Raw genomic sequence first — 26,825 nt, forward strand, 5'->3', positions numbered from 1 at the left:
ATAGGTAAAATAATAAAAAAATTATTTATAAAAGTTACATACTGCAGCTTTAATTGCTCATCAAACATTTATCATTCAAATTTTCTGAAAAACTGAATTTTGGCTGGCTGCACACACAGCATTGCCTAAACATACAGTTTTTGTAGAGCAGTGGTCTTTTGTAGCTTTCCCTCCTTGCATAGGATTTCGAGAACTTTCTGCAGAAAGCTGTCAGGTCAGCAGTCGCTTCCCAAATGCCTCATATCGAATGTATCCAGGAAGAACCATCCTATGGGAAAAGCACTATTGACTTAGCAGTGAATAAAAGTCTATATTTTAGAGTCAGCACCAATCAATCATCTAAGGTACTGATCTTCATGGTACTAATTAGGTCAGTTTTCCTGTAGTTTATGGTTGGTGCTTTGCACTACCCTAAGTTAAATAGATCAACACTAAGGAGTTGATATACACTGAGGTACAAATATGTGACTTTTTAAAAATACTTTAAGAACCACTGAGATAGTAAAATGAGTTTTACATCTTTGTGGACTGAAATGTTAATGAGAAAGGAAACAATTGGCAACTTTAGTTGGTCCATTTTACTAATATTTAAAGCTTGTTCAACATGGATAAGCCAAATGTCTTTTGGCCACAATGACAAATGTCCAGAAGTATGTTGGTAGAAGTGTAATGTTTTGTTGCTAATGTTACTGGTCCATTTTATTTAAGTAGATACAGTGATGATTCAAAGCAAAATAACAAATTAGAAAATAGAAAAAAAACCCACATTTTTAAGCAAATTCCTTATGTGTTATATATTAAGTCCACCCAACAAAGTATTAGTTCCAAAAACTATGTTAAAAGTCAATAATTATTGTGACATTCATGGTAAGTTTGAGTGCATGTAAACGTCTAATTACAACTGCAATGTTTTACAGTGTAATGTTGAAAGACAAATTGTTATTTTCAGCTTTGCTTCAGACAACACTGGATTAATAGGGAGGAAGTAGAGAGCTACTTCCTGTTTCTGACCTCACTTCCGTCTGGATCTGAAGAAGAGACGGTGGAGATGGCTTCATGATGCAGAACATCAATCATGAATGAATATCAATAAATCTCTAATGTATTTTGGTTGAACTTTTCAGGTTCACAGAACATCTGCTATAATATTAATCCAGGTCTTGGACTGTCCTGCTGCAGCTGCTATGTTGGCTCTTACATTAGTGCTGAGTATATACATGTGGCGGTCAGCTGAATGCTGCTGACTGTCACTTCCTGCAGCTCTAGTGTTTCTGTTTTTGCTCTCCTGCTCCTCTCTCTCCCTGTGTGCATTCCTGCAGTGTATAAAAGCCTCTGTGCTGAAGCTGCTGCTCTGCAGAGGAAAACTAAAGGATCCAGAGGAACCAGAGAAGCGTTTGTCATTTTCTAGCTGTGAGTAACACATGTCATAGTTTATGCAGTTAGATAAAGTAGAGCTTAATATTTATGCATACTGATCATGCATACTGCTTCCTTTGAGTTTGCAGTGGCAGATGATTCAGCATTTTTTCTGTCCTTGTTTTGAACTATAAAAAGACAAACAAACTTACTGTATGGTGGACAGTGAGCTTTAATACAACCTTGATTTTTGACAGGGTAGTAGATAAATTATATTTTGTACATTTTTATGACTGATTCTTCAAAGTGTGGGACTGATTTGGTATTTTGGGGGAGTGGTTATACGAGATTCCAACCCCCAGTTGTTTGTCCTACAGAGATTGATCTGTTCAAACCCTGGGTGATCCGATGTGATGCCTCCTATTCAGAAACCAAATACCTCGGCTTTTGCCCTTTTGCTTTTTGTCTGCTGTGCGCTGAATCAGATATTAGTTTTTGAAATCTGCCTACGCGGCAGACTCCTCATAAACAACAAACCAGAAGACATCTGAAGACATGTTTAGCTAGCGATCTAATGTGTTTTTCTTTGCAGGCCCAGAAAATCCATATTTATCCAGTAACCATGGCTAGAAACCTGCTAAAGAATCCCAGTGGAAATGGTGAGATGTCTTTTTGTTTCTTCTCTTATGCAGCTCCAAACTGTACCAATAATGTATATGGGAGACAACACTAGACTATAAGGGGTTGCGGTGACACAGACATTTAGAGTTGTGTATCATTAGCATAAGCATAGTAAGATATATTGTACTGTAGTCCCTACACTGAGAAGACCCAAGAACAGAGCCTTGAGGAATTATAAGCTTTATACAACACAGTGTCATGGTCAATAAGGTGAACCTTTTGGTGTGTCAAGATTTAAAGAGTTTTCACTACATGTGATGTATATTTCTTTAAAAGTCCATATAAAAATCGGATACTTTGCAGTTTTAGCAGAAGTTTCAATGTTCACTTCCAGAGTGACACAATGTCACCAAATTCCCCCAAATCTCAGGATAGTCTAAAAATGAAGCATACTATCAATTATCATCAGTCAATATGTTTAATGAGAGTTAAACATCATATAGCATCAACATCATTAGCATTGTACAAGATGTATCATTTAGAAATAAATGATACATCTCTAGATGTACAGATTTAGCATTGTACACATTGTATGTCTTTAGCTTTGAGCTAAAGAACTAATAATTAAAAAACATATATTTTAAGTTTTTATCTTAGTCATCAACACCTGACCAATTAACCCACACAGCAATTTGAATTAGTGAGTGAAATTGTGCCTAATGTGTAATCAAACCTCCAAAACATACATGTTTTAAATAACCTCCTTACATGACAGCCAATTGTATTTTGACTGAAAGTGAACGAGTGAGCTCTGGTGTTTTGAGATTGTAAAATGAATTCTAGATTTAGAGATAAGATACATAGTGCTACAATTAGTCATCTGAGATTGACTTTCCCTCCTAGAGCAGCTGGAATCCTGGGAGCTGACAGAAAACGGTGGGAACCAGTGGAAAGTGGAGGACATGCCAGGAGACTGTGGCCATGACTTCTGCAATGAAGAAGTGACCAAATATTTTGCGACTTCCTTTGAGTGAGTGGTTGTTACCATTTGTGTTATAGTATAAGACAATTAAACCACATGTAAATAAGCCTGTTATGCTACCATTCAGACCTGCCTGTCTTCAGCACCAGCTTTAATAGCGCTAATGTCTCATGCTCAACCTGAATTCTGTTTCTATAATTCTCATCAGCTGTGGACACACTTTCACTAATCTGCAAATGCACTCACAGCAGAGCTATTTTTTCGCTAAGAGTTTTAGCACTTTTGCTAACTTTGAAAATGTTTAGCGTTCTTAACTTCCCTTGAATTAATATTTCCGGATAAGAAAAATTACTTAACTGTTTTCTAAACTTTCAGTTGAAAGTTTGAAATCTGTGTTGAAGTTTTGATTGTCGACTATTTTTTAAGTAGTTAGAAGTTAATTCACATACTCTTACTTTGAAGTGGGTGACGACAGTTTGTGCAGCACTGCCATTTTTTCCTCAAGTTTTATTTATAGTGATTTTTGTTGAATGTTACTCTGTACTGTCTGTCTGCAGGGAACACCTGATCAAACCTGCTTAAAATATGGTTAAAAAGCATGAAATAAAGTCCACTAACTTTATTTCAAAGAAACAAACAGGAACAAAATAAAACACAGGCAGCAGAATCCAAGACATAAACATGAATACAATATCTATGAGCAATATAGAACATGTAAATTATAATGTCAAAATTAAATTAGTGATCAAAAGTTGTAGTCTTTCAATGGCAGTTATAATTTGAATGGAAGTTAGTGCTTTAGAATGGGCTTCTGTATTGGTGTTGTGCTTTAGTGTCAGCAGAACTCGTGTTTATGATTACTGCATTAAGGTTAGAGCAACTAACATTTGAGTTAGCAGTGCCCACCACTGAATCTGATTTAGCTAACTGCTAACAATCGTCCCCATGGATTATCCTAGGCTTTGCCTAAAACGGCAGGTGATCGACCTGATAGAGGAGGGTTACAACCCAGAGCAGCTGGACGCTCAGCCTCCTGTCACCGTGAAAGACTGGTAAGGCTTGAACATACAGGTAAGACAGACGCTTTGCATCAGGATGCATTCACACCAGCCCTGTTTAGTTCCCTTTAATCAAATTCTAATTAATTTGTCAAGAAAGTCTGGTTTGTTTGGCGAGGTGTGAATGCTCAATCCAACTCTAATGCAGACCAAAAATAAAACAAACTCTGGTCCGCCTAAAAACCTCGGTCTGGATTTGGTTTGAATGCATATGTGGATGCAAGTGGACTGGTGACGGATCCACAAGCAGGAAGCAAACTACAGCGCAGGACATTCTGGGTCTGGAATAAATGCAACTGTTTAGCATCAGCTTTATACCGAAGACTAGAAAAATCCCACAACTGTTAAAATCTCCATTTTGATGACCTTTTGTGAAGAAGGAAGTTGTGCTGGTCTTTTTAGGAGGTTTTTGTGTTGCTTCCTTCAGTAGATCTTGGTTCAGCGCCACCACAGGGGAGGGGTTTTTCAATTAGTCTGGATCATTTGACAGAGTCCAATATGAAAGTGAGCCGCACCAGCTGAAAATGAAGCAAATATTACTATTTTAGTCCCAAATCGAAATGAGTCTACTGGACTATCAGGTGTGGAAACACACTTAGTGAGGTGAGCTGCCAGTTACAGTAGCTGCGTTTTCATTAGAAATATACTCAAAACGCAATTGTGAAACTTATTGCGAAATAAGAAATCTAGTTGAATACAGATTCATCTTCACCTATCACCAGATCTCCTTCTGGTGGGATGTGCCCTAAACATCTCACTAGCGAGTTGTTCAGGAGGCTGGTGAGATGGCTTTGAGAGCCCTGCTGGATCCAGCTGCACATTGTCCAATGAGGCAAGAGTCCACAGATAAACACTTTGCTGCTGCATACAAACTGGAAAAAAAGTGTTTCCATTGCAATTTTGAAAAATACGCACATCAATATGGTTAAAAAGCATGATTTTTTTTCCCCCAAGTTGTCAAGTGTTCATTAAGCAAATATATTTTTGTAATTCCAATTCGCATCATTTTATCATCAGTGGAAAGACAGCTTGTGATGTCATCCTGCAGGTTCTGCGGCAGGACCGACTGCGGCTGCACCTATCAGATGACATCCTGTCTGCTGGATGAGAATCAAGAGGTTCTGCAGGAATATATTCATGATCCGGAGACTCTGGACCCCGAGGCAGACTGCTCATGGAGACAGGTTTTCAAATGTTTCTAATAGAAAAATAACACCAACACATCCTGCAGAGAAGATATTATCCAACCAGCAGTCCCCTTTCCCTTCCCTTGTTCATCTCCAGGTCATTCATACGTTTTCTGACTACGGCCCTGGAATGCGTTTCATCTCATTCGAACATGGAGGATGTGACACCAGCTACTGGGAAGGCTGGTTTGGAGTTCGGGTCACTGGGAGCTCTGTGACGGTTGAAGTCTGAACCAGAGGAGAAACAAGATGAGGAGAATGGAAACAAATATAGCCAAGAATACAATATTAAATTATTCATCTTAGTTTATTTTAAATATCATAGCCATTGCAGTATTTCCAAAGCAGCTGTTTGAAATCTTGAGGTTTAACCTGGTGCTGCTTTTGGTTCAAGAAACTAATGTTCACACAAAATAGGCACCTTCACTTTACTAACCTTTATATATTCAACCCACAGCTTGCTGGACTAACTTTAAACTAGCCTCTAACTTCTCTTTGCACTAATCAGCAACCCTTCAAATATTAATCACAGTAATAAAATAAACTATTGCATGCAATCCAGAATGTGTTGACGTGTGGTGGTGGTTTATTTTTCATGTCATTGAACTACTTCCAGCCACATGGACTTCAGTAGGATTTTATGTGTTGGACCAACACAAAATAGAGCTCAGCTGTGAGAAGACAAATGACGTTAACACGAAATGAAGACTCCCGCAGCACTGAAAGCGAGTGTAGCGGCATGTTGCTAGCAGCTAATGAGAAAAAGAGCAGCAACTGTGGCAAATTTTCTTTTTATTTTCTTATGTTTACCTGGTGGAGAAAAACCAACTGAACAGATGGGAATCTGAGCTCACACACAAAACACCCAAAGGTAGTTTAGCGAGTCAAATTAACCCAATAGTACAATAATGTCATAGAATATACAGTCAGAATTCTAATTGACTATATTTCTGTTCTGCTCCCTCATTAAATGAAAACGATACAATTTAAAATATAAACTGAATTTGTGAAATGAAGATTAGATTCAGATTGTGCTGACTGTTAATTTTTGTAAGTCACGTTGAGCGTTTTCAAACATTTTTTGTGTGCGGTTGTTAGTGGGTTTGGAAATGACTTTAATCTGAATATATACATTTTTCTATATTAGACATCAAAATGAGCATTTATGTAAATAACGAGTTTAATTGTGATATATTTTATTCAAAAATTTCAACTTTTTGAAATAGGCCCTATAAAAATGATCACTGACAGGTTGATTTGAGAGGAATTTAACTTTTTTTTTTGTTTGAAATATTCACATTAATTTTCAACTTGAATAAACTTCAGAGAACATGTCACATAACCAGTTATATGGTTGTAATTAGTGAAGTTGGGAACACACTACTGTGCAGATTCTGAAAAAACCTGGAGTTTACACCAAGAAAGGTGTCAGCAATTTTTGACAACAAAAAATTGCTAGCAATTTTTCAGCAATTGAAAAGTTGCTGAAAAATGTTCCCAGTGAAAGGCATAAACTAGGGATTACTCCTTTAACTGGACCTTTCATTACAATACAGAGGACATTTTTGAGAATGTTTTATGTTATAGTTAATATTTGGATTTAAATGATACTTTTCAAAAAATATTCTGAAAACATGTTTTCATTTCCAAAATACTCCTATAAAATCATCTAAAATGTTATCAAGAAACAAAGTTCATAAAATATCACAACAAACTTGTTATTCATTAAATACATTTTTTATAACACAACACGGGTAGAACAGCAAATATTAATCTTTATAGTACAAAGTTTGTAACAACACATGTCAATCAAATAGTGAAAACTTTTTTGAAACATTTAAGGTTTTACAGTGTTTGGCTGTTAGAAGTTTGCAGACAGTAGTAAATATTCTCAGGAATCTGAAGACATCACTTACTGATTCCAAACTAAAACTGAAATGTAACCTGGAAGCATCAGTCTGGTTTCATAGAGCATCAAAAGTAGGAACTCAGAGGTAAAGGTCTTTCTGCTTTAAGTAATGTCACATCAAATTATGAACCTGATCTTAAATAATTTGATAACTATTTAAAAGAAAATGTATATTCTCCAAAAAATACTCTGTGGTTTTAAGTTGCACATTTGCATCGACAGGCTTTAATACAGTCAGAAACATTGAAATAAAAACTACCTTCTTAGATAACAAAATGAAACAGAAAATTACATTTATATTACTGTTGAAACTTCTGACAGAGTTAACACAACCTGCCCACCCATGACTCGAACAGATAGGCAGGTTTAGACAACGGATGGAATCTAATGTGAATAGAATATATGCTTCCAATTCTTTTTATAATTTAATAGAAATTCAAATAAGCTGCTATGCAATAGTTGTGTACATGGAAATGAACTTGTTTCTCCACATAATATGAAGAAGTAAAGAATGAAACAGCAGTACATGAATGAAAATGAAAGAACATGTTAGGATTAGGATGAAGAAAACCAGAACCATTTATAAAACTGTTTATAAAACATCAGCAATAAAGATTCTGCACCTTTAAGATGTGTATCAGGAATATGCTCCAGTAGTGATTTTATCTGTAACAGTTCAAGGAAGTGCAAAGGTTGTGTCTTTTTGGGTAGAATAACAGAAACTGATCCACGTGGAAGGCGGAAGCGGAGCTGCTGCTGTTATTCTCCTTGGGACTGCATCTGTTTACAAAAGGCCTCAAACTGCTGCTGCTCCAACTCTGTCATCACTTTGTTCAATGCATATATCTGAAAATAAGAGAAGCAGACATAAGCAGGAATAAAAAAAAAAAAGAAAAAAAGCCCAGAACACCAACCAAAACATCATTTGAGTATCTACAGTTTAGATTTGCAGTGAGGATGGGATACCTCTGCTCTCTGTCGCTGTTTGGCCTCCTGCTGTGCAGACTTCTGCTTGGCTCTGTCTCCTCTGGTCGGGGTTGAGTTCAGCTTTGGTTTGTCCTTGCGGCAGGCCGGCTCCATGGCGTCACTTTAACTCCACCTGAGAAAGTCCAAGAGAGAAACTTTTATCCTAAAAAATCTTGATGGGGGACAGATTGATAAATGTAGTCAGGAGAAGTTTCTACTGTGCCTCCAAAAGTTTTTCCAAATTGCATTGCATTACAAACACTAATATTTCAAATGTTCTTTTTGTTTAAAATAAATTGTAAAAAGTGTGACGTGCATATATGTTCGCCTCCATTTCCTTTAATTTAAAAGCAACCAATTGAACTTGAAACTGTGGCTGAGGTTCACACCATCCTCAAACATACAGCCACAGAAGCATATTCATCAAATCAAAATCAAATCAAATTTTATTTGTATAGCAAGGCATTCAAACATCATAACAAACAAAAAAAACACAGAGTCATGCAACATAGAATCAACAATCAAAACATTACATTAAGTCAAGTGCCATCATTAAATTCATAATTGATTACGTTCCAAATACAACTCTAAACAGATGGGTTTTTAGTCGAGATTTAAAGGAAGTCAGTGCTTCAGCTCTTTTACAGTTTTCTGCAAGTTTGTTCCAGATTCAATAGCCCAGTCAAAAAAAGCAGGTGAAGACATAAACCCAAAGACTTGAAGTTGTAACTTCTACAAAATAAAAACTCACATGGGTTAATTTATGCACTACTTTAAAATACACTTAAAGTAGCAGATGTAATTGGACAAAGAACTTCAAGAGGTGTGAATACTTTTGAAGGCATTGCAACTGAGCATCAACAAAACGTTTACATAGACTGAAAACCGCCGTTAATAAAGTTCAGGTGCTTTTGGAGCATAACTAATTAATTCGAAGCTAATAAACAGACATAAGTGAAAACGACATGTTCCCATAGCAACACGTTACTCTGAATTCAAACCAGCTACCAATGTTAATGTTAAATGAGAATATTTAACGGGACAGGTTCCTCTGAGATAAAATAGTCTATTAGTCGTTAAAGTTAGCGTCTTAGTCAGTTCAGCTAACATTAGCCTGCTATCGGTTTGGTTTTACACGCTGACGTCGCAAATAGTAGCAACATTAGCCTTCTGATAATGGTGAACTCACCTGTGATATGAGCGCAAGTCAAATGAAGCAATACAAGGAGGCTTTCATTAGCTTTGAGAATAAAAACTGGTTGTAGGAAGCTACTAGCAGACAGAACAGCAGCTGTTCTCTGTGTGCCACAAATAAACAAACCCGTGTTCAGCTGAATAAAGCTCAATAGTTCCGGTAAGGAATTTTCTTGATCTTCTTTTTTTTAGGTTTAATTTCTAAATATTGTGTTTTTCTAACTTTGGAAAGCTACATTTTTTTGTTATGAAAATTAACTTATTTGATTTTTATACAGCAAATATAAAGTACTTTAGCATCAAAACGTAGAAAAAAATTATTTAGATGTGACGCCGCTACCCCCCGCCTGAAATCAGTCTTAATTAGCAAACTGGTAAACTGAAGTGTTACAACAAATTTTATTAATATTTATCAAGGAGGCTTTTTGCCACCAAGTTCCACCAAGAAAATATTATTACACCCAAAGCAATTGGTTAGCAATTGCTTTCGGTGTATTTCAAATGCAATGGACACAAGAAGACACGGGAAAGAAAGCAAGAGAAAGTTAAATTGGACAGAGACAGATAAGAATAGAGTAGATAAAGAGAATACCTGGTTGAGTTTAGCTATACTACTGTTTTCACCCCATTTTGGGGATTGTATAGAATATTATTAATGTACATTTTCTTAACAATATCGTTTAGCTATATTCTATTCCTCTGAAATGTTCGCAACAAGATCCTAAATCCACTTTTTTTCCCCCATAACTAACTACTATCACATGAACAGATTTTAAATGCAAATAAATTTAACTTCCAGATGTACATTTCAGGCAAAACCACCTAATTTCTCGTTTTGATCAGGGAGAACCAATAGGTCTGACCACCAGATGTCGCCCTTGTATTATAAATCATCTTTGAATCCCAGTCTAATACTTGTATGTGACATGACACATAATAAAAAGAAAATACAGACAAAGGTGTCTAGTGAAATTAACTGCTAGTTCAGCTCTTGAATTCAGTTTTGAATCAGAAGAGTCAACTGATAAGCGTGAAGAGACCGCGGTGCATAATGTGCAGACCTCCCTCATGAAGCCTTCTCAGCGCATACATCAGCTGGGTGGTGAGTGAGTGTGATGGTGGTCTGAGAAACATTCATCACTGCTGAAACCAAAACAGCCATCAACGACAACACAGAATAACCAAACACCCAAACGTATGAAGTGAGCAAATCGTCCTCTCATGCCAAACAACCTTACAGCGTCTGCTGCTAAGATGGAGGTTTGAAATGCGCTTCTCTTCTCTCCACACCACAGAGAATAATCGAACGGCACCCCAAATGGTTTACCTGGATTTCTCGGCCAGCGGCTCTATTTTGGAACAATATCTTCCCAAGAACTGGTGCCGAACTCAGCAGACAACAGCCGGCCATACTGCCCCAAAATACACCACAGGATAACTAGAAGGAGTCAAACATGCTTTATTTATACTTTATTTTGTTATCGCAAAACCTATTTTTATTTACTTTTCATATTCTGCAGTTCATGCAGTTTCATAAAATCCCCTAACTTCCATTTAAACGAATTGGACAAGCGGTCCACAGAAACCTGGGAATGATGTGTAGCTTCTACATAAAATCAACTTCTCAGTTCACTTGAGTGGCAACGAGTGAACAAACTGGGAAGTCAGAAAAGTCATCATGGCCATCACCACCCAGAGAAAACCCGGCTGAAAGACGTCACGGTGCTAACCGTGTCGTTTTGACTGACAGGCTGTTTCTGGGGAGTAAAGAAACACAAACAACCACAGTGATGACTGAATGAAAGCAGCAAAATACAGGATGAATATTCAACCAGCAGCAATGAGGCAACATAACCAACCTGTTCAGGTTGTGTAGCTCATATGTTACATTTCACTTTCGAAAATGATTTCTTAAAATGATTATTTAGCAGGAAAAACACAGCTATGAATAAGTCACATCCATCTACCCACCCATCCATTGTAAAAGCAATTAATTTAATAAAATTTGGAAGACGGGTGAAGCATAGTATTATTTTATGCCAAGTCTCTTTACTTGTCAGTCATTTGCAACATCTTCCCAGAAATGTTTTGTTTTAGTTTCTTTTAGCTTTTTCTACATACCTTTTTCAGTGGTCTTTTTCCAAATATTAAGTGGGAAAATCAAATTGAAAATGAGTTATCCATTTTCAAGAAGCACTAAAAATGTGTGCAGTGATTTAAAATGTGTCTTCATGAGATGTGGAAGTATCTTAGCCAGAATTGCCTGAAAGCTTCCAGCTTCCTGTTGACCTGCAGCTGAAGCTAAGGGACTGCGCTCGCCATCAGCTGGCCGAGCCGCAGCTACAGGGATGAGGCTTAAATGAATGTGCTGTCTACATGTCACAGGATTTGTGTTGTAGTTCATGTGTTTCCACACATTAAGTCCATGTGTTGTCATGTTGAGAGGCTCTTTTGAAAACAGCTCTGGTCTGTTTGTGCTGCTTCATCATTATAGACAACAGCATCATTTGTCCAATCAGGGATAGTATAACTTATTGCCAGTGAGATGGAAAACATTATTCCAAAAAACAAGATGGCATCTTGGCAGAGCTCAGCTCATCTCTGTGGCAACAACTTTGTGAGAAAATGAAGTGTTGCTTATTATGTCCTGGGCATACAGTATAGAACCATTTTATAGCCCTTTATGTACAGGGTGTCACCCTGCATGTAGACCCACTAAGAGCCCATAGAAAGTCATACCACAGCAGACGTCACTGGCAGGATGTGTCCCCATCGTCATGGTGACCTCAGCTGCAGTACTGATCATTGGTTGGGGCTGCAGGCCTGGCAGCTTCTATTGGTGCATTTTGGTAATGTGAGTCTCAACTCTTGCATTAAGAAGGTTTTATGTTCAAATATCTGTAAGTGCAGGTAAACAAGGGAACTCTTGGTTTATATCATTTATGTGATTTTCCCTGCCTGCATAATGTACCTGTTCTCTTTCTTGCTTTCTTTTTCGTTTTGTTTCTTGATTCCTCCCTCAATTCCTGACTGAGCCTTACAGTTTCTGTTTTTTTCCCGTTCCCTATTTGTAGTGCATCTCTTTCTTTTCCTTGCTTGTCTCCTGCTTCTACTCCGTCTCTTCTTCCCTTGCATACTTGCCTTCTTTTCTACCTTGCGTTCTAGTGCTATTCACAATTTAGAAAATACTTTCAGATTTATGTTTTCGCATCCACCTGAATAATGTGTAGTTGCGCCACTGAGTGTGTGTGTGTCTGCGTGTGCGTGCGCTCGCACGTGTGTGTGTGTGTGTGTTAGGAGCCTTGTTCTTTAAATTAAGCTCTCTCTACAGTGAGTCCAGTCCTGACTGCTCCTTCACACCAGCAGACCTGAACATACAAACTGACTACAACCTCCTAACCCCATTCACCAACCCCCTGCCAAAACACACACGCACACACACACCCTCACGCACACGCACACACACACGCGCAAACACACACACACACACACACACACACACACACACACACACACACACACACACACACACACACGCGCACGCACGCACACACACACACACACACACACACGCACACACACACACACACACACACACACACACACGCACACAGACCAAAGCACACTTTGTATAAATCCCTGTAGACCTGTACATATCCATACACACCAAGTCTTTCAGGAATAAAAATAAATGATCATGGCAAATGTGCCTAAAATAACTGTGAGATGGCACATACAAACACACACTTACTGTACACACATACAGTATGTAAAGCCAAGACATGCACACAGTCTGACTTTTTTTTTTCAAACATAAACCCCAAAAGACCCGGAGCCGCCAAAGCAAACATCACACAGAAACCAGAAAAAATAGAAAAAGAAAAAAAAGAAAAAAAAAGAACGATATGAACAGGATGTGACCTAACAAGAAGAGGTCAGTTCGCATATACATGCATATACTACACTAGACCTCCTCCTTGGGCTGCCACCTTATCGTGGTGGAGGGGTTTGAGTGTCCCAATGATCCTAGGAGCTATGCTGTGTGGGGCTTTATGCCCCTGGTAGGGTCACCCAAGGCAGACAGGTCCTAGGTGAGGAACCAGACAAAGCGCAGCCCGAAGACCCCTTATGATGGAGACGAACTTTGAATCTGACGTTCCCTCGCCCGGACGCGGGTCACTGGGGCCCCACTCTGGAGCCAGGCCTGGAGGTGGGGCATGGTGGCGAGCGCCTGGTGGCCGGGCTTTTACCCATGGAGCCCGGCCGGGCTCAGCCCGAAGAGGAAACGTGGGTCCCCCTTCCAATGGGCTCACCACTTGTCGGAGGGGCCAAAGGGGTCGGGTGCATTGTGTTACGGGCGGCAGCCGAGGGAGGGGACCCTGGCGGTCTGATTCTCGGCTGCAGAAGCTGGCTCTTGGGACGTGGAATGTCACCTCTCTGGTGGGGAAGGAACCGGAGCTAATGTGCGAGGCTGAGAGGTTCCGGCTAGAAATAGTCGGCCTCACCTCGACGCATGGCTCTGGTACTGGAACCAGTCTCCTTGAGAGGGGCTGGATGTACTTCCACTCTGGAGTTGCCCACGGTGAGAGGCGCCGGGCAGGAGTGGGCATACTTGTTGCCCCCCATCTTGGTGCCTGTACGTGAACGAGAGGGTAGCCTCCCTCCGCCTATGGGTGGGGGGACGGGTTCTGACTGTTGTCTGTGCTTACGGGCCGAACAGCAGTTCAGATTACCCACCCTTCTTGGAGTCCTTAGAGGGGGTACTGGAGAGTGCCCCTCCTGGGGACTCCCTTGTTCTACTGGGGGACTTCAATGCTCACATGGGCAATGACAGTGAGACCTGGAGGGGCGTGTTTGGGAGGAATGGCCCCCCCGATCTGAACTCGAGTGGTGTTCTGTTGTTGGACTTCTGTGCTCGTCACGGATTGTCCATCACGAACACCATGTTCAAGCATAAGGGTGTCCATATGTGCACTTGGCACCAGGACACGCTAGGCCGCAGTTCGATGATCGATTTTTGTTCGATGATCATCTGATCTGCGGCCGTATGTCTTGGACACTCGGGTGAAGAGAGGTGCGGAGCTGGGGATCAGTTTTGGTGGCCTTAGGATCACATCTCTGCTTTTTGCGGATGATGTGGTCCTGTTGGCTTCATCAGACAGTCATTAAGACAGTCACAAAGTCGGCCTTCTATCACCCGAAGAACATCTCTAGGATTAGAGGACTTATGTCTCAGCACAATCTAGAGAAGCTCATCCATGCGTTTATCTTTAGCCGCATTGATTACTGCAACAGTGTCTTCACAGATCTGACTAATAAATCAATCAAACAGCTGCAGTTGATCCAGAAGCTGCTGCTTGCATTCTCACTAAAACCAGGAAGATAGAGCACATAACACCAGTTTTAAAGTCCCCTACACTGGCTCCCTGTAGCTCAAAGAATAGACTTCAAAATACTGTTAGTTTATAAATCACTGAACGGTTTAGCACCACAATACATTAAAGATCTGTTATTACTGTACCAACCGTCTAGACCCCTCAGATCTTCTGGTTCTGGTCTGCTCTGCATCCCCAGAACCAGAACCAAACGAGGAGAAGCAGCATTCAGTTTCTATGCACCACAAATTTGGAACAAACTTCCAGAAAACTGTAAAACAGCTGAAACACTGGGTGCTTTTAAATCTCAAATTAAAACCCACCTGTTTAGAGTTGCTTATGGCTAAATTGCGGGTTTTAATGTCTTAGGTTTGAGAATACTTGTATGATGTCGCTCTGCTAAATCTCTGTTCGAGGAGACCCCATAAGGGCAAGTCCTCACGTGAATCGATGTTTTTAATGTTTTTATTTTTACTTTTAATAATGTTTTTATCTTTTTGTCTTTTTTAATCTTTTTCAAAATCTCTTTCTCTTTCTCACTGTTTATTCTGTTTTTATTTTAATTTTAATTATGTAAAGCACTTTGAAATGCCTTGCTGCTGAAATGTGCTATACAAATAAAATTTGATTGATTGATTGATCAGACCGTGATCTGCAGCTCTCGCTGGAGCGGTTCGCGGCCGAGTGTGAAGCGGCGGGGATGAGGCTCAGTGCCTCCAAATCTGAGGCCATGGTCTTGAGCCGGAAAAGGGTAGAGTGGTCAGGGGGATCGTCCTGCCTCAAGTGGAGGAGTTTAAGTATCTGGGGATCTTGTTCACGAATTAGAGAAGAAGGGAGCAGGAGATCAATAGGCGGATTGGGGCAGCGTCTGCCATGAAGCGGGCGCTGTATCGGTCCGTCGTGGTGAAAAGGGAGCTGAGTCAAAAAGCGAAGCTCTCGATTTACCGGCCGATCTACGTTCCCACCCTCATCTATGGTCATGAGCTTTGGGTCATGACCGAAAGAACGAGATCACTGGTACAAGCGGCCGAAATGGGTTTTCTCCGCAGGGTGGCTGGGCTCTCCCTTAGAGATAGGGTGAGAAGCTCGGTCATCCGGGAGGGACTCAGAGTAGAGCCGCTGCTCCTTCACGTCGAGAGGAGCCAGTTGAGGTGGCTCGGGCATCTGGTCAGGATGCCTCCTGGTGAGGTGTTTCGGGCACATCCCACCAGGAGGAGGCCTCGGGGAAGACCCAGGACACGCTGGAGGGACTATGTCTCTCGGCTGGCCTGGGAACGCCTTGGGATTCCCCCGGAGGAGCTGGAAGAAGTGGCTGGGGAGAGGGAAGTCTGGGCCTCCCTTCTGAAGCTGCTGCCCCCGCGACCCGACCCCGGATAAGAGAAAGAAAATGGATGGACGGACGGACGGACGGATGGATGGATGGATGGATGGATGGATGGATGGATACTACACTAGACCCCACAGTACACACACATACACACTGATCGCATGTTAGTTTTTAGAGGTTTCAGTTTTCTGTTCTTATGCCTTCTTAACCCTAATCAACTCTAAACTGTTGCAACTGTTCTTCAACCACTGAGCTGCAGGGGTAACAAGTTGCTGCAAAGCATCTCAGCTGTGTCTTCAGAGACAAAAAGGAAGGAGGTCAGAAAAAATGTAGCTCAAGTCCAAATAAAAGATCAAATCCAAATTTTATGGCAGGAATTATTTTAAAGTCTGTTGGTAAATATCAAGAGCCAATAGTCCTCAAAGCCTTGAGAAATTCATGAACATTTCCTAAAACCAAATTCTAGTCACATTTTATTATCAATGCAAGTTGATAATCCATAATTATTATCCATAAATGTCAAAACTGTAAGTATGAACAAAGTCCAAACAATGAAGTTAAGGTGTAAATCTGTAGACCTGGAAAGTTTTCCTTGTGGTCTATCCATCCATCCATCCATTTTCTTGGCACCCTTGTCCCTTGGTGGGGTTGCTGGTGCCCATCTCCAGCTGGTGTTCTGGGTGGGAGGCGGGGTGCATCCTGGACAGGATGCCAGTCTGTTGCAGGGTAACACAGAGACACACAGGATGACAAACAATCATGCACACACACACTCACACCTAGGGGCAATTTAGACAGACAGTCATGTTTTTGGACTGTGGGAGGAATCTGGAGTACCCGGAGAAAACCCACACATGCACAGGGAGAACATGCAAACTCCATGCAGAGGGACCTGGGCTGGGAATTGAACCCAGGGCCTTCTTGCTGCAAGGCAACAGCTCTACCAACTGCGCCACTGTGCGGCTCCTCCTTGTAGTCTAGTCAATGTCAAATGTCAAAATCTCAAGAGCTACAGATGTGTGCACAGCACCAAGTGGGAAAGACTAACAAACCGATTTTAAAGGGTTTGGTAATGGCCAAACCAGGATTTCCTCAGCTCCTGTCAGGCTCACTGTTCTCCTTCACTCAGCCTGCCTCCCTGGTCTCCCCTCCCAGCTGCACCCAGTTCCCAGTCAACCACCTGTCCCCTGCGACTAATCAGCAGTGTTTGGTAGAATCTACACACTGCTGGATTCTACCAAACTTAGTTTTGTAAGTTTTGTATTTAGTAACATCTCTAAATACTATATATCTCCAACTTCAATCACAGCAATAGATAATGAAATAACATTGAACTGATGAAATTGGTGAATTTGTACTCAAAGTAAAATTTTTTATTGTTTTTAGTCTGTCTTTGAAATTGCTGAAATTTCCTGTTTTAATTTTGCTTGTGTGTTTGATGTTATTTTGTGATGTCCTTTTGTAATGTTTGTAAAATGTTAAAATTATTGAGGCGGTTAATTTGAATTTTGTGTTTTGATTTTGTTTGTGTCTTAAGGTATTTTAATTATTATGTCTTTTTTGTAATCTTTGTAAAAGCATGATTTTATTGTAATGTTTCTGGTGTGAACTGTTGAAAGTAGAGATCCTTAAATTTATACATAAAAAACGTCATAGACCCCACAACTCTCAGGAACTCTAAAGTCTGTTTCATATCTCTCTCATTGAATGCCTCCTGAACATATTTATTTCAGCAAACTCAGGACAAAAATTTTGCCTTTTCAGAAAATTCTAACTTGCTAACACGTTGTGTTTTTTACTCCCTCAAATCAGTTGTTGCTGGTAAAATCTGTGTCTTGCGTCATGATAAGTAAATGCTTTTGTGCCACAAGGGGTCAAGGCTGCGTTTCAGCTAAAATACGCCGCTGCCTCCGCATCTGTGTGGACATACTTGTTCAGCATAACCGACCTGTGTTTCCCCACACACGGCCAGAAATGTTCCTCTAATTGCCATCACTCACCTCCTACACAACTCTGTCTTACGCCTCGGCATCGGCGAGAGTCGGGCACAGGAAAAAGAGCGAGGAGGAGCGCGGGGTGAGGCTGCTGAGGGTGATGGTGGTGCTGCACAGGAGGAGGACAGAAGGGGAACAGAGGGTCCTTTAAGTCCGCCCTAGGAGACAGCGGGGTCAGTGTGTTTGGCCTGGCCGGCTTTCACCAGTCTCTGCCTCTCACTCTCACTTCTCCCTCTCTGTCCCAGGAGCTGCTTCTCATTAAGCCTATTTGCTTTGGCCGACTCACGCTGGCACTTAGCAGCAACACGCTTGCTGTCACGAGCGCGCTCCGACGCGCCTCGCGTCCCACGAACACACGTACAAGCAGCTTTTGTTTGTTTTGGCCGCGACAAGGTGCCACTTAGCAGACCTCTAAACGCCAACGATCCGCCAAACACACCACGGTGTTTACTTTCGCCAAGCTTGGACTCATTCATACACACACACATAAACATGCAGAGACAGGGCTGTAAACATGGAGGACCAGCTTAAAAATGAATGCAAAATGTCTTTTTAAATCACAGGAGTTTAATGGTAACCCTTAAGCAATAATGTGATGCGTTTTTTTTTTTTTGCATGAGTAATCAACTGATGCTCCTTGAAAAAAACACGTCGGTATAATTAGAACATAACCATACGTTTCAACTTCTTTTCCAAAATTTTTACTTTTTCACATAATGTCTGACAACAGCTTGTGAAGACGGACGAAAAAAGATAAAAATCTGAAAAGAAAACAATTCTGGTCCCTTTCAAGGATTCAGCACTAAATAAAAGTATTTGCCTTCATTGAGAAAAGAAAGCAGGTGAACCAACTTGAGCCTCTCCAAGTAAATATACTCGGTTTATTAAGATGTCATGTTCAGCAAACATAAAGTTTGACAAACTTCATTTATTTAATTCCTTTACATATAAAAACTTTTCTAATTTTTTTCAGCCAGAGCTCCATTTTCAGTGTCCAGGAACCCCTGAACCTCTGTGTATGTTTTACCTACTTGCAGGTCTGTTTATGTGAATTTTTTGAGGATTTTTCAGTGGAACTTTGGATTATTCCCAGAAAATCTCCTTTTTCACATATTTCTTTCTAGGCATATATGCTTCTTCTTTTTTTTTTTAGGATTCCTTCTGTTCTAATGGCCTTGACATGTGGCAAGGCCATTAGAATGACCACATCAATGACTGTAGCTGCTGTAAATGTGTGGCACCCCCAACACTGGACAACCACCGCACCCATATCTAAAATCTTCTGAGGAAAACAAGCCATGGGAAACTGAAACACTGAAGACCAAGGCTAATTGAAACGGGATTGGCTGCTGTTTGTAAAGCAGCCAATCCAGGAGCAAACTTCATTTTCCTTGGTGCTGGTTGGCTGTAGCCCCAAGAGTGTAAATCGAGAAGATCATGATGTTAGCTTAAGTTGTGAAGTTTTAATCCAAATAAAATACATTACTTCAATCTATTTTAGGATGATGTTATGTGATAGAGATAAAGGAGAGCAAAGCTGTGATCCACAAAACATACATTAATTTTGGCAAAGCATAATTAAAAACACTCATGTGTTTCTATTCAACAATTAATTTATGTTCTCCTCGTCTGGCTTTCAGCTGATGTGGGTGACCATGCTTCAGTAATGCTGCATTACTTCATCTTTTTGTTCAGTCTTTTCACTTTGACATGATGGATTGAACATCCCTGTGTGTGATGTTCAAAGCTCAGAAAAATATTTTACAACTTCAGCCTTTAAACTGAAGTTGTTAAAGGCTGAAGCAGGTCAGTGGAGAGCAGGTCACCACTGACCTGCTCTCTGCGTACTCCTGATGACACTTGTATGTGGAGGTTCTCTGACTGACCTCTGGCCTTCAGACTTAATGGGATTAATTTAAACACACACTTTGGCCTATGTTTATTAAATAGGAGGAGCTCAGGTCAATTATGTGCAATGAGTGTAAAGTACTTGTTTTTATTTATGGATGTCAATTCAGAGAAGACAGAAAACAACAATGACTTGACACAATCTGCTGTGTTTCCATAGAAAGTTTTTAATCTAATTTGAATAACTGATTGAGCATACTGCACTGCTTGACTAGGCTCAATTAGAATGTATGTGTGATTAAACTGAAATGATTTTGTGTAAAATGCCTCGAGACGATCTTTGTTGTGAATAGGCGCTAAATAAATAATTGATTAAATGGTCAATCATATGAAATAGTAAAAAACAACAAAAAAAAGAGTTGCGTTTTTAAGGTGACAGGTGTGTAAAAAGCTCAGGAAATGTTATAATAATAATAAATTCAGACAGCACATAAGACATCATTTAAATTATGGAATTTAAAAACAGATTGCCTGATCTGTCTCAGTCAACATCAGTGCCTGTGTCTCTGACGCCACTTTTGTTTTCATAGAGTTGATATTATACACATAAGAGTCCGTCACAGCCACACTGCTCTCCTACAGCTGGCTAAACCAGAGAAAAGCATACAGCCATTAAACTCTACTACAACACAGACTCAACGCACTGTACATGTGGCAGGAAACAAAGGCGTGTTCTCTCACCAAGTGTAATTTGGACCCCAACCCTCCCAATTTTCTGTCTGGAACAGACTGCAGAAGCTTAAAACCCGGTTAGGTTTAGGTTTCCCTGTGCACCCAGCAGGAGGACGGTAAACAATACCATCATTCTCAGGATCTCACTCGTATTTTTGGCCCATGCATCTATATGCACCCATATCCAGACAGTGGCTGTGTGGTCTGGGCCCCTGGTAGTTATATAACTATTGTATACAGGTACAATAGTCTCTCTCACTTGAATATACAGATAGCTGGACTGTGAACACACACTCCATTCAGTGAGAAGTGTTTTCCACCATGGGGCCAGGCGCACTGCAACCCTGTGATCAGAAATATTGCTCAACGACGGTGGATTACAACCAACAATCTCTCTTTTCTTTGGAACATTGGGGAATCCTTGTGCAACTTGAATTTGATACACTGTTGGCAACAAGGCAATAATACAAGTCAGGTGACTAAATACCATGAATTATGTTAGGATGTATTATCTAACAATATCAGCTTTTCTATATAGATTAGTTGTTATCTCTTTAAAGCGGCAGTATTATGAAAAAATTGACTTGTTCAACGTTTACATCATGTTATAATGTTATGTCCTCATAAAAAAAACATACCTGCAATGTTGCTTTGACTTTTTTTCATGCATGTTTGAGAAATCCTTTAGCCTCCCATGGCAATCATTCAGCTGTGCAAAACACCGAGCCCCCCTTCAAAGATGAAGCTCCTCAGATTCTAAGCTTCTGCCTCCCAGAGCAGAGCAGCCCTCCCCCACAACACCCCTCTCAGCTCCTTCTGTTCAACGCTGGTAAAAATGTTGCTAAAGGGTTAATAGAGGAGCCATGTCCTCCTGAACACAGAGTTTCAGAAAGAGAACCTTTTTTTTTTTTTAAAGAGACACAGGCCCAATTTCAATGCATTAAATTACAAAATCAAATTTGCTTGAAGTCATATTTGATATATACAACATGTCTATAAAAACTGAAGTTAACATAGTTATTTGACTGTGCTATAAAATGGCCCAATGCACCTGGAAAACACATAATACTGCTCCTTTAAATACATTGTTTTAGAATTGGGGGATCTCACGGTGTTCCCAGACTGAATGGCTCCTAGTTCCACCTACAAGTTCTGGTCTTCCCTCTGGTCTCACTCCAGTGGGACGTAACAGGAAAACCTCCAAAGAGAATCATCCTGATCAGATGCCTGAAACTCCTCAACTGATTCTTTTTGATGCGATGAAGCAGTGGCTCTACTTTGAGCTTCCTCATCCTGCCTCTAAGGCTAAATCCAACCACCGAACAGAGAAAGCTCATTTCAGCAGCTTGTATCCAAGATTTCTTTCTTTCAATTTTGATCTCTATCCCAAGACAGAGGGGCAAAAAGCTGAGCGATATTCTTGATAATTTTGGTATAATTCAACTTATTAACCAAGCAACACACAATCGAGGTCACACTGGATCTGGTACTAGACACTGGAGTCCAGTCCTCCACTGGTTTGTATCTTACATTAGGAACAGGGATTTCTTTGTTTCAATAAAAACTTGTCATCAAAGCAGACAGAAGTCACATGTGGGGTATCCCAAGGCTCAACCCCTCTTATTCAATATCTGTAAGCTCCCATTCGCTCAGGTTAAAACAGGAAATAAGTTTAGTTACTTTAACTGTGCAGATGATACACAGCTCTACATTATGATATCACTAGGAGACTCTGAACCCATCCAAGCACTGAATAGATTCTTAGAACAGATAAATGTGTGGATGTGACATCCAACATTTTAGAAACAAAACTGAAGTTATTATTTTTGGACCTAAAAACGATCTAGGGTCAATGCAGAGCTTCAATTATTACAACTAAAAACCAGCAATCAGGCCCGAAATCTGGGAGTAGTGATGGACTCTGACCTGAACCTTCAGAGCCACATAAAGACAGTCACAAAGTCGGCCTTCTGTCACCTGAAGAACATCTCCAGGATTATGTCTCAGGAAGCTCTAGAGAAACTCATCCATGTGTTTGTCTTTAGTTGCATCGATTATTGCCACAGCGTCTTCACAGGTCTGCCTAAAAAAATCAATCCTCCAACTGCAGCTGATCCAAAACGCTGCTGCTGGTGTTCTGACTAAAACCAGGAAGATAGAGAACATCACTCAGTTCTAAAGTCCCCACACTGGCTCCCTGTAGCTCAGAGAATAGACTATAAAATACTGTTGCTAGTTTATAAATCACTGAACAGCTTAGCACCACAATAAATTAAAGATCTGCTGTTGTTGTATCAACCTTCCAAACTTCTCAGATCTTCTGGTTCTGGTCTGAATCCCCAGAACCAGAGCCAAACATGGAGAAGCAGCATTCAGCTTCTATACACCACAAATCTGGAACAAACTTCCAGAAAACTGCAGAACAGTTGAAACACAGAGTTTGCATTTGTTTTGGTTTTATTGACCCAGAATGCTTTGCACTATAGTCCTCTTCCTGCTTTTGGAGCAGTCTCTGGTTCACTTGGCATTCACATATTGATTCAAACTGCACGAGAGTTCATTTGAACTGAACAGAGACCTAGGTTTGTAGACAGACCAGAGCTCCCGTTTTCATTGGGATAATAGTTCAATTACACATTCACACTGCACCATACAAACCAGACTTTCTAATCTAGTCAAAAAACTAGAGTTCAATTAAAGCAGACTAAACAGGGCTGTGAATGCATCCTTAAATTCCTTTACTTGAGGCAGGAACTGACCCACAACTTAAAGGGATCTGTCTAACTTTTTGCTGGAGGATGTGGCCTGAAGAAGCCAACAGAACTACATCATCTGCAAAAAGCAAAGAGAAGATCCTGATGTCCCAAACCAGACTACGCCTTAACATCCTGTCCACATAAACCACACACCAGGTTGGTGACAAAGGGGAGAGCTGGAGGAGTCCATGTTTGTGGTACTAAAGGTGCAAACATTGCTTAGATAATTTTTAATGGTTTCAATTTTTATGTCAGGTGAAATGTGCTTGGGGCTGCTTGGGTTGGTAGACTTTTTATATCCACTGTATCTGTTCCATGTGTGCAAAGAACCAACAATACTCTGAGGTGGCAGGTCAAAAGATTAAGACATTTCTGTGGGACAGCTGAGGACATTGTGCTGCTTGGTTGAAAACAGCTGTCAAAACATATACACACCAACACACACACATTAAAACACACACAAACACGTGCCAAGACAACCAGGTGTCTCTGTATGAATGAGAGTAGTGTATCACTTCTGCACATTAATTTGCTTTGCATCAGTTCTGCGGATCAGTGGTGTATTGTGTACACTGGCGGGCCCTCAAGGGACCGGCTGTCTGTGCTGAAGTACCAAATAACTTGGTGCACCTATTGAAGTTGTCAGCAAATTGTGTGTAAAATGATGTGTGTAAGAGAGACTTGTTTTGTGGGTCAGGGCCACTGTAGTATGTATGAATGTGTTGACTCAGGGAGATTGGCGGCTCCTGAGTCGCTAAGCCACGAGGGAGTCGTGGCTTAGCCGACGGCGGCACAATGTCAAAGCTAAACACATCTAATTGAGGAGGACGCCCACAGACCCTCCTCTGTGTGCGTGTGTTGGACAGAGAATGAGAATGTGTGAGTTGGACAAAAAGCTACGGACTGACTTTAGAACAGCAGAATTGCTTCGGTGAACAAGCCAGGGTATCTGTCTGTGGCGTCTAAAGCTAACTTTTTGACACTATGCTGGTCAAAAAAAAAATGAAGGGTTGGTTCTCAGAGCTTTTTTGATTGATTTTTAGATTATGTTGTTTTTGTTTGACATTGTGCTATTTTCACTAATATGAGCCTGTATAAAGTCCCTCAGCAAGCTGTAGCTTAATGCCAAACTTTTTGTAGACAATTTATACGCTTTGGAAATAAATCTTACTGGATATTTGATTGCTTTTTTCTGTGAATTCCATGCAACTGTTGAAATTGATTTGTTTTAAACCTGGTGCACAGATCGGTGACCCTTTTGGAAGCTTATGCTAATTTACTGTGCCCATTTAAAAACCAGACTTTGTCCAATTCTGTTTCATCCATGCAGGTCTTCATCTGAACTGAAGTAGGAGAATATCAAGGTTTTCATTCTTCTCATTGGTCAATGAAACTGATACAATGCACCAGTAGCACAGAAACAACATCTGCAATAATTCCTTCTTCACTGTCCAAATTTCATCACTAAGGATGCTAATGTACTGGCTGATCCACATTGTAGGGATGTTTTCCACAGAACACTCAAAGATGAATATGAAAATACCACACAAGTAGAGAGCAGAGTGTTTAAGTAAGTGTCCAGTATTCTGATCAAGGCCTTGACTTTTCCTTTCAAATGTCTTCCAAGCTACTGATTGCTAAACACACATCTGGCTACTTGTTGAAGCAAACCTGTATTCTGCCAAGTTATCTGTAAGTCACCTGAATCAAACCTAGCATAAAATCAAATTAACTTTTCTGCCAGAACATGATCAGAATTATCGAGGTCTAACTATCCTTTTTGTTTATCTTGAATTGAACCTAGTCTACCGGACTGTCAAGTGTGATGCCAAGTTCACAAGCGATCCAATTTTTTTGAACGGCTCTTTAACCTGGACGATAGGACTCGAGTCTCGGTACACTGATGCTACATTTTTGCTCTTTGCTTCAAGTTAGTAGTTAAGTGTTGTTTACTATTAATTTGTTGCCTTAATTGTTGTATTTAATTAAGTAGAAAAGGATTTTTGTTTCTGCCAAAGCAACTCAAGTTCACTTCTTTGCTCTACTGTTTGTTACATTTTCCTTTTCTTTGGTTTCTACATTACAAATAGCCCTCAAATGCCATTAACACTTATTTTTTGTGTATTTGAATTTTATATTTTGAAATTTTACATTTTATGAACATATATACATAGTTTCTTCTGTAATACCATATTGTGGGTATTGACTCGATACAGATTATTTAACTTTTTTGTGAATTTAACCCACAAAAACTAAGAGACTAAAACTAGATTATGGATAACATGTAAATTTTCAAAAACTAGATCACTTGAATGGCTCTTTAAAGTGAACGGCTCCTGAAGACTGTGACTTCACAGAGCCATTAGTGTCATCATTAGTGGAAACACCAGAGTGAGACTCAGTGTTGCTCTACTTGATGTGAAGCAGGTGTTTCACAGCCGAGGGAGAATGGTATGCAGAGAACAAATCACACATTTTCTCATACTTATAGCAGAAAAGTACTTTCTTCATTTTATATTCCCAATGAGATGATCTGATTGCAGTGTAACAGTGTTTACGTAGCACTTCATTATAACACCAGCTCGTCCTGCATTATTTTCTACTGCGATAAGTTTGCAAAGTCTGACTTTTTTTGAACCCTTCAAAGTAAGATCATAAAAGTTGAATAATATCTAGGGTACACCAACTCTAAATTCAAAATAGACAAAGATAAATAAATAAAAGACAAAAAAAATAAATATGACTCCTGTCCAAAGTTCTCTCAGGTATTTATTGAGGCTTGTCCGTGTTTGAAGAATCATAGCGGTCTGGGCCTTTAGCCAAAGCCAATTTGCTACAGTTAGCAAAACAAAACTGTTTGCAAAGCATTAGATTTCTTGGCTGAATTCTATCGTGAACCTCCTCAGACGTTCTGCTCCTCCCACATGACGCCAACAGTGGGTCAAACCGGACAGGTGCTGCAGGTGTTGCACATCTGCACCGGACCGCCTCGCTTCTCCAGCTCCTTCCAATGCGGGCGCTGTAAAGCGAGTGCGTGATTCCAGTGTTTTAGCTGCTCCTCTGGCCGCGGCACTGGGAGGATTGCGCCAGCAGGGTTTACTTTAGGATCTGAGCGTGACAGCTGCTGGAATACCTCTTTCCACAGAGAACGGGACACGGGTCACTCAGCGGTACAGGCCTGGGCAGCGCGGTTCCAGCGGGGATCTCAAATGGTCTGTGGATCAGAGCTCTTTCCAAACTGACTACAGACGCTGCCATGGACTGAATAAAATAAATGTCGTGCAGAACATTTACATCTGTCCCTAACTTTTACAGACAGTATTTTACTGGTATGCCCAAAATTATTCATACACTAGACGGATTTAGATTCTGAAGTACCATAATTCAATAACATGTGCATCTCTGAAATAACCATGGAAGCAGCAAAATATTGGAAAAACATTGTTTTATTTGAATTTTATTTTATTTTTTAAATTATATGTTTAACTAATACAAAACTAACTTACAAGTAGCTTTTCAG

At 40.3% G+C, this 26,825-nt stretch overlaps 2 protein-coding genes across 2 annotated transcripts; one reads left to right on the forward strand and one right to left on the reverse strand.

Moving 5' to 3' along the window:
* The first annotated feature begins 1,041 nt into the window (after positions 1-1,041).
* Positions 1,042-5,768, forward strand: fbxo2 (F-box protein 2). Its single transcript, XM_008410221.3, has 6 exons — positions 1,042-1,410; positions 1,949-2,015; positions 2,881-3,007; positions 3,919-4,011; positions 5,066-5,201; positions 5,302-5,768. The coding sequence occupies exons 2-6, from the start codon at positions 1,979-1,981 to the stop codon at positions 5,434-5,436; spliced, it is 528 nt and encodes a 175-aa protein (XP_008408443.1). The 5' UTR covers positions 1,042-1,410; positions 1,949-1,978; the 3' UTR covers positions 5,437-5,768.
* Positions 5,769-6,959: 1,191 nt separating this feature from the next.
* svbp (small vasohibin binding protein) lies at positions 6,960-9,423 on the reverse strand. The gene is made up of 3 exons (XM_008410225.3): positions 9,269-9,423; positions 8,080-8,212; positions 6,960-7,959 (listed from the first exon to the last, which is right to left on the reverse strand). The coding sequence occupies exons 2-3, from the start codon at positions 8,191-8,193 to the stop codon at positions 7,873-7,875; spliced, it is 201 nt and encodes a 66-aa protein (XP_008408447.1). The 5' UTR covers positions 8,194-8,212; positions 9,269-9,423; the 3' UTR covers positions 6,960-7,872.
* Between the last annotated feature and the right edge of the window lie 17,402 nt (positions 9,424-26,825).

The sequence above is a fragment of the Poecilia reticulata genome, chromosome 5 (assembly GCF_904066995.2).
Source record: "Poecilia reticulata chromosome 5, P_reticulata-male-v2, whole genome shotgun sequence".
Classification (NCBI taxonomy): domain Eukaryota; kingdom Metazoa; phylum Chordata; class Actinopteri; order Cyprinodontiformes; family Poeciliidae; genus Poecilia; species Poecilia reticulata.